General features: G+C 48.8%; 1 protein-coding gene across 1 annotated transcript in view; it reads right to left on the bottom strand.

Annotated features, from left to right (window-relative positions):
• g2e3 (G2/M-phase specific E3 ubiquitin protein ligase) overlaps positions 1-8,742 on the bottom strand; it is a 17,420-nt gene extending 8,678 nt beyond the window's left edge. The window contains 7 exon segments of the mRNA XM_060052879.1: positions 2,182-2,288; positions 4,075-4,246; positions 6,645-6,766; positions 7,023-7,124; positions 8,202-8,299; positions 8,416-8,466; positions 8,589-8,742. Of these exon segments, the coding sequence (XP_059908862.1) occupies positions 2,182-2,288; positions 4,075-4,246; positions 6,645-6,766; positions 7,023-7,124; positions 8,202-8,299; positions 8,416-8,458 (644 nt within the window). The 5' untranslated portion in view covers positions 8,459-8,466; positions 8,589-8,742.
• Positions 8,743-8,861: the final 119 nt, after the last annotated feature.

Raw genomic sequence — 8,861 nt, 5'->3', positions numbered from 1 at the left:
TAGTGGTTAGTATAGTAGTAGTATAGTAGCAGTATAGTAACCTCTCTGGGGTGTAGTGGTTAGTATAGTAGCAGTATAGTAACCTCTCTGGGATGTAGTGGTTAGTATAGTAGTAGTAGTAGTATAGTAGCAGTATAGTTACCTCTCTGGGATGTAGTGGTTAGTATAGTAGTAGTAGCAGTATAGTAGCAGTATAGTAACCTCTCTGGGGTGTAGTGGTTAGTATAGTAGCAGTATAGTTACCTCTCTGGGATGTAGTGGTTAGTATAGTAGTAGTAGTATAGTAGCAGTATAGTAACCTCTCTGGGATGTAGTGGTTAGTATAGTAGTAGTATAGTTACCTCTCTGGGATGTAGTGGTTAGTATAGTAGTAGTATAGTAGCAGTATAGTAACCTCTCTGGGATGTAGTGGTTAGTATAGTAGCAGTATAGTTACCTCTCTGGGATGTAGTGGTTAGTATAGTAGTAGTAGCAGTATAGTAACCTCTCTGGGATGTAGTGGTTAGTATAGTAGCAGTATAGTAACCTCTCTGGGATGTAGTGGTTAGTATAGTAGTAGTATAGTAGCAGTATAGTAACCTCTCTGGGGTGTAGTGGTTAGTATAGTAGCAGTATAGTAACCTCTCTGGGATGTAGTGGTTAGTATAGTAGCAGTATAGTAACCTCTCTGGGATGTAGTGGTTAGTATAGTAGTAGTAGCAGTATAGTAACCTCTCTGGGATGTAGTGGTTAGTATAGTAGTAGTAGTAGTAGTATAGTAGCAGTATAGTTACCTCTCTGGGGTGTAGTGGTTAGTATAGTAGCAGTATAGTAACCTCTCTGGGATGTAGTGGTTAGTATAGTAGTAGTAGTATAGTAGTAGTATAGTAGCAGTATAGTTACCTCTCTGAGATGTAGTGGTTAGTATAGTAGTAGTAGCAGTATAGTAGCAGTATAGTAACCTCTCTGGGGTGTAGTGGTTAGTATAGTAGTAGTAGTATAGTAGCAGTATAGTAACCTCTCTGGGATGTAGTGGTTAGTATAGTAGCAGTATAGTTACCTCTCTGGGATGTAGTGGTTAGTATAGTAGCAGTATAGTAACCTCTCTGGGATGTAGTGGTTAGTATAGTAGTAGTATAGTAGCAGTATAGTAACCTCTCTGGGGTGTAGTGGTTAGTATAGTAGCAGTATAGTAACCTCTCTGGGATGTAGTGGTTAGTATAGTAGCAGTATAGTAACCTCTCTGGGATGTAGTGGTTAGTATAGTAGTAGTAGCAGTATAGTAACCTCTCTGGGATGTAGTGGTTAGTATAGTAGTAGTAGTAGAGTAGTAGTAAAGTAGCAGTATAGTTACCTCTCTGGGGTGTAGTGGTTAGTATAGTAGCAGTATAGTAACCTCTCTGGGATGTAGTGGTTAGTATAGTAGTAGTAGTAGTATAGTAGTAGTATAGTAGCAGTATAGTTACCTCTCTGGGATGTAGTGGTTAGTATAGTAGCAGTATAGTAACCTCTCTGGGATGTAGTGGTTAGTATAGTAGTAGTATAGTAGCAGTATAGTAACCTCTCTGGGGTGTAGTGGTTAGTATAGTAGCAGTATAGTAACCTCTCTGGGATGTAGTGGTTAGTATAGTAGCAGTATAGTAACCTCTCTGGGATGTAGTGGTTAGTATAGTAGTAGTAGCAGTATAGTAACCTCTCTGGGGTGTAGTGGTTAGTATAGTAGTAGTAGTAGTAGTAGTAGCAGTATAGTAACCTCTCTGGGATGTAGTGGTTAGTATAGTAGTAGTAGCAGTATAGTAACCTCTCTGGGGTGTAGTGGTTAGTATAGTAGTAGTAGTAGTATAGTAGCAGTATAGTAACCTCTCTGGGATGTAGTGGTTAGTATAGTAGTAGTATAGTTACCTCTCTGGGATGTAGTGGTTAGTATAGTAGCAGTATAGTAACCTCTCTGGGATGTAGTGGTTAGTATAGTAGTAGTAGTATAGTAGCAGTATAGTAACCTCTCTGGGATGTAGTGGTTAGTATAGTAGTAGTAGCAGTATAGTAACCTCTCTGGGGTGTAGTGGTTAGTATAGTAGTAGTATAGTTACCTCTCTGGGATGTAGTGGTTAGTATAGTAGTAGTATAGTAGCAGTATAGTAACCTCTCTGGGATGTAGTGGTTAGTATAGTAGTAGTAGTAGTATAGTAGCAGTATAGTAACCTCTCTGGGATGTAGATGCCCATGGTGAGCATCTCCTCCTGGAAGCGCTCCTTGTTGTTGCAGAGAGTACACCTGAAGAAGTGCAGACCTGCACTGATGGCCTGGTGCTGGACACACAGACAGGTACTCAGAGAGAGAGACAGGTACTCAGAGAGACAGGTACTCAGACAGAGAGACAGGTACTCAGAGAGACAGGTACTCAGACAGAGAGACAGGTACTCAGACAGAGAGACAGGTACTCAGAGAGACAGGTACTCAGAGAGACAGGTACTCAGACAGAGAGACAGGTACTGAGAGAGACAGGTACTCAGACAGAGAGACAGGTACTCAGAGAGACAGGTACTCAGACAGAGAGACAGGTACTCAGAGAGAGAGACAGGTACTCAGACAGAGAGACAGGTACTCAGACAGAGAGACAGGTACTCAGAGAGAGAGACAGGTACTCAGACAGAGAGACAGGTACTCAGACAGAGAGACAGGTACTCAGAGAGACAGGTACTCAGACAGAGAGACAGGTACTCAGACAGAGAGACAGGTACTCAGACAGAGAGACAGGTACTCAGACAGAGAGACAGGTACTCAGAGAGAGAGACAGGTACTCAGAGAGAGAGACAGGTACTCAGAGAGAGAGACAGGTACTCAGAGAGAGAGACAGGTACTCAGACAGAGAGACAGGTACTCAGACAGAGAGACAGGTACTCAGACAGAGAGACAGGTACTCAGACAGAGAGACAGGTACTCAGACAGAGAGACAGGTACTCAGAGAGAGAGACAGGTACTCCGAGAGAGAGACAGGTACTCAGACAGAGAGACAGGTACTCAGAGAGACAGGTACCCAGACAGAGAGACAGGTACTCAGACAGAGAGACAGGTACTCAGAGAGACAGGTACTCAGAGAGACAGGTACTCAGACAGAGAGACAGGTACTCAGACAGAGAAACAGGTACTCAGACAGAGAGACAGGTACTCAGAGAGACAGGTACTCAGACAGAGAGACAGGTACTCAGACAGAGAGACAGGTACTCAGAGAGAGAGACAGGTACTCAGAGAGAGAGACAGGTACTCAGACAGAGAGACAGGTACTCAGAGAGAGAGACAGGTACTCAGAGAGAGAGACAGGTACTCAGACAGAGAGACAGGTACTCAGACAGAGCGATACTCAGACAAAGAGACAGGCCGGTGGGCAGACAGGAGGTGGGGTCAGACAGGCAGACAGGCAGGTGGGCAGACAGGAGGTGGGGTCAGAGAGGCAGACAGGCAGGTGGGCAGACAGGAGGTGGGGTCAGAGAGGCAGACAGGCAGGTGGACAGACAGGAGGTGGGGTCAGAGAGGCAGACAGGCAGGTGGACAGACAGGAGGTGGGGTCAGACAGGCAGACAGGCAGGCGGGCAGACAGGAGGTGGGGTCAGAGAGGCAGGCGGGCAGACAGGAGGTGGGGTCAGACAGGCAGACAGGCAGGTGGGCAGACAGGAGGTGGGGTCAGAGAGGCAGACAGGCAGGTGGGCAGACAGGAGGTGGGGTCAGAGAGGCAGACAGGCAGGTGGACAGACAGGAGGTGGGGTCAGAGAGGCAGACAGGCAGGTGGGCAGACAGGAGGTGGGGTCAGACAGGCAGACAGGCAGGTGGGCAGACAGGAGGTGGGGGCAGACAGGCAGGTGGGCAGACAGGAGGTGGGGTCAGAGAGGCAGACAGGCAGGCGGGCAGACAGGAGGTGGGGTCAGAGAGGCAGACAGGCAGGTGGGCAGACAGGAGGTGGGGTCAGACAGGCAGACAGGCAGGTGGGCAGACAGGAGGTGGGGTCAGAGAGGCAGACAGGCAGGCGGGCAGACAGGAGGTGGGGTCAGAGAGGCAGACAGGCAGGCGGGCAGACAGGAGGTGGGGTCAGACAGGTACCTGTATGCAGGCCCTGTGGAACCAGCTGGTGTGGCAGGAGGGGCACTTGAGGACGGAGTAGCCCAGCAGCGGGGGGAGGGGGTCCAGGCAGACGGAGCAGGACTGGGGCAGGCTGACCTCCAGGGCCCCCGGGCCCAGGGTCTGCTTAGGGCCGTGCTCCACGCAGTAGGACCTGGGGGGGGGGGGGGGAGGCACTGGGTGAGGGGGGGAGGCACTGGGTGAGTGAGGGAGGGGGAGGCACTGGGTGAGTGAGGGGGGGAGGGGGAGGCACTGGGTGAGGGGGGGAGGGGGAGGCACTGGGTGAGGGGGGGAGGGGGAGGCACTGGGTGAGGGGGGGGGGGGGAGGCACTGGGTGAGTGAGGGAGGGGGAGGCACTGGGTGAGTGAGGGGGGGGGGAGGCACTGGGTGAGTGAGGGGGGGGGAGGCACTGGGTGAGGGGGGGAGGCACTGGGTGAGGGGGGGAGGCACTGGGTGAGGGGGGGAGGCACTGGGTGAGTGAGGGAGGGGGAGGCACTGGGTGAGGGGGGGGGGGGAGGCACTGGGTGAGGGGGGGAGGGGGAGGCACTGGGTGAGTGAGTGAGTGAGTTACTATGAGTGAGTTACTCCGAGTGAGGGAGGGAGTGAGTTAGCGAGTGAGTGATGATGAAGTATTTTAGTCTATGCTATTTCTGATGACATGTTTCAAGCCAACAAGAGTTCTGAAAGGTTTCTTCTCGACACAATGGACAACACAATATAAGGTTTATTGAGTTTGTAGATAAGTTAAAGACTACAAACATGGCCACTTTGCCATTTCCGCTAAAGCCAAGACGGACCAAAGGTTTACCCGGGTAAACTAGAACATGTAGGCGTGGCCTATTTACCATTCCGCCCACTTCCAATATAAACTGCTTGTTTACTGGTGTTCAAGAGATGCCTCATGAATAGGGTTGAGCACCGAAACTCGGTTCCAGTAGGGAACCGGTTCCGACGTAAACGGTTGTAACGAGATCGAATAAGAACGCACATTTCGGTTCCTCATAACGGTGCCTGGCGTTTTTTAACGCCCCCTGCCCCGCCCTCATGGTGTTGCGGCGTCAACTTGCGTTAGTGCTGGGCGCTATACCGGTTCAGACTGAATAACGGTGTGTATTTTCGTTAGGAAATGCTTTTGTTATATACCGCGGCCGCCATACCGATGTATTTCGGAACGCAGCGCTCCGCGACACTGTTTCAGACGGGACCCTTTTCAATGTTGCGCTAAACACGCATGGTACGACTACGACTTTCTTTATAGGTCCATGACTGCGAGGCGTGGTATTTCAGGCCAACTGGTAATAGAGTGTGTCTGTGTCACGGCTTTCAAACATATAAACCATAAAGCCTATGGGCTCCTCGAGACTCGGGACGGACTTGTCAACGCGCTGCGGCATCGCTTACTTGATGTTGTTTTGATTGAAGATCGGCAGGTTGTAGTGGGTGAACTTGAATGAGCGCGCGCGCGTGTGTGTGTGTGTGTGTGTGTGTGTGTGTTTGTGTTAATTAATATGACTTTGGCAATAATGTTGCGCCATGATGCGTGCCTGCCTGCTTTCAGCAAGTAATTAATATTATTATAATTATTACTCAGAACAAGTCGTGCATGTATGCAAGTGTGTGCAGTTTTTTTAAGTACCGGTTCGAGAACCGTTTTAGCACCGGAACCGTTTGAAAAGTACCGAGTAGGCACCGGTATCGGATAAAACCCAAACGATACCCAACCCTACTCATGAACCACCTGCAGTACACAAGCCTGTTTACCTTGAGTCTCTGTTAGACTAAACCAGGTGTTGAACATTTACCACTCTCAGAGTCCTACCTAGCCCGAGACGACCATACCACAAAGGGTCTAATTAGTTTATCATCAGTCGGTGAATGACTCTGAGTGAGTGAGTGAGTGAGTGAGTGACTCTGAGTGAGTGAGTGAGTGAGTGAGTGAGTGAGTCTGAGTGAGTCTCTCTGAGTGAGTGAGTGAGTGAGTGAGTGAGTGAGTGAGTGAGTGAGTGACTCTGAGTGAGTGAGTGAGTGAGTGAGTGAGTGAGTGAGTGAGTGAGTGACTCTGAGTGAGTGAGTGAGTGAGTGACTCTGAGTGAGTGAGTGAGTGAGTGAGTCTGAGTGAGTGAGTGAGTGAGTGAGTGAGTGAGTGAGTGACTCTGAGTGAGTGAGTGAGTGACTCTGAGTGAGTGAGTGAGTGAGTGAGTGAGTGAGTGAGTGAGTGAGTCTGAGTGAGTGAGTGAGTGAGTGAGTGACTCTGAGTGAGTGAGTGAGTGACTCTGAGTGAGTGAGTGAGTCTGAGTGAGTGAGTGAGTGAGTGAGTGAGTGAGTGAGTGAGTCTGAGTGAGTGAGTGAGTGAGTGACTCTGAGTGAGTGAGTGAGTGAGTGAGTGAGTGAGTGACTCTGAGTGAGTGAGTGAGTGAGTGAGTGAGTGAGTGAGTGAGTGAGTGAGTGAGTGAGTGAGTGAGTGACTCTGAGTGAGTGAGTGAGTGAGTGACTCTGAGTGAGTGAGTGAGTGACTCTGAGTGAGTGAGTGAGTGAGTGACTGACTGACTGACATGAAATCTCCGCTGAACTGGAAGATGAACTGGTTTGGGCCGCAGGGGAAGTGGACCTTCTTCTTGCAGCTCCCCACGCAGCATCCCACTGCAGCACCCTTCCTCTTACACACCCCGCACGTCTGCACACACACACACACACACACACACACACACACACACACACACACACACACACACACACACACACACACACACACACACACACACACACACACACACAGTGAGGCAAGGCTAACTGTAGACAGAGTGATGCTAGGCTAACTGTAGCAAGAGTGATGATAGGCTAACTGTAGGCAGAGCGATACTAGGTCAACTTTAGATGCTAGTGGTGCTAAGCTAAGTACAGATGCTAGTGAAGCTAGGCTAGCTACCCACCAGGCGAGAGCAGCGTCTGGTTTCCTTGATGATGTCATCGACCAGGAAACCGAAGACGCCATCGTCCTCCTCTCCTCTCTGGTACACCCCGCTGGCCGTCAGCTACACAAAAACAACAACAACAACAACAACGACAACGTTAAGAACAACACGAAAAGCAACCACAATAAGAACAACACAAATAGGAACGTACACAAACTAACAAACAAAAAACAATAACAACACCAATAAGAACAATCAAAGACAATAGCAAGAACAGAAACAAAAACAATAAGAACAATCAGACGAGCAACACAAACAAGATAAAAAACAATAACACAAACAAAAACCACAAGAGGAACAACACATAAAACCAAAATAAGAAAATATAACAACAACCACAACAACACATAAAGCAGCAATAACAACAACCTAAAGAACCATAAAAACACATTCACCAATAATAAGAACTTCAACAATAAGAACACATACAACAATAATCAGAACAAGCCAAACAACAACAAGAACACATACAACAATAATGAGAACAACAATAAGACCCACCAACCATCAAATATTCATGCCTCGTAAAGGTTGTCTTGGCAACACATATTGATGCCACATCTTTAGATTATTCTATTGTGGCAACCCCACGCCATTGACCAGGGGCCAGCCGCTTCAGCACCCTCCCCGTGGTCGGGTGGTGGAAGGAAGATACCTCCCCCTCCACCCAGCTGCACTATGAGGGAGCATCAAGCGGGCAATCAAGAACATTGGGGGCACCTGGGGGACGGGGACGAGAGAGGAGCTTTAAGGAATGGGGACGGAGCAGACGCGAGAGAGGGCTGACCGGGAAGAGACGTGTTGTTGACCCGACGTTACTAAACAGAACGTTTCTCCCCCCCCCCCCAGGAGTAAGCCGGAGGCGTCGGGTGTTGTTTCCCCGCCGACCCCGAGGAAGGGCTGGACCAGGAGGTCCCGCACCCTTATTCCCGATTACGGAAGAACCTTAGTTTGTGTATGATTTCCCTTTTTGTGACTGGACTTAAAATAAAACCCGTTGCACCGCAACCCTGCTTCATTCATTAATTCCCGAATCCCCGCCGCCGACGAAAGGGGTTGCCACACTATTGATGACGTATTGATGACGTATTGACGATGCATGGAGGACGTATTGATTATGTATTGATGTTTCCTTACCAAACACAGGTAGTGAATGGTCAGCTTCTCCTTCTCAAGGTAAACCCTTTCACCAAACTGGTCTGGAGTGTCATCCCTCTGTCTGCAGAGAACACAGCCTATACACACACACACACACACAGTTGTAGTATTTTAGTTAGTACTTAACTTAGAGCAGTATGCATATCTAACATAGTCTATATAGACTCTTAACGATTTATTACAGTTAACTCACAATCCTCTGGAATAATCGTGTTGCGACATCGGATCGTCTTCATATTGCTGTAGAGAGAGATAGAGAAGGGGGGAGCGAGAAAGAGCGAGAGAGAGAGAGAGAGCACGCGTATCAAAAACACGGAGACATTGTTGTAGTTTCCGAGAGATCGGGAGAGCGGGAGAGACGTACGTTCAGCGGGGAGCCGCTCCTCGGCTCATCTCAGAGTCGATCCACCTTCGGTGTTTATTAGCGACGGAACAATGTCGACCTTTTTAAATTTCCCTCTTCTTCGGACAAGACGTGACGTCATTGAAGCGTATCCGGTGGACAGCTGCTTGAAAAATAAAAGCCTCCCTCCCCACACGCACGCGCGCACACACACGCACGATAAAATTACATTAACGTTATCAATGATACGTTTCTATCAAAAGCGACTAGCAACCCAAAGTGTAGGACAAATGCTT

This window comes from Gadus macrocephalus, chromosome 5, assembly GCF_031168955.1.
Source record: "Gadus macrocephalus chromosome 5, ASM3116895v1".
Classification (NCBI taxonomy): domain Eukaryota; kingdom Metazoa; phylum Chordata; class Actinopteri; order Gadiformes; family Gadidae; genus Gadus; species Gadus macrocephalus.
This window is presented reverse-complemented; position numbering and strand designations above follow the sequence as displayed.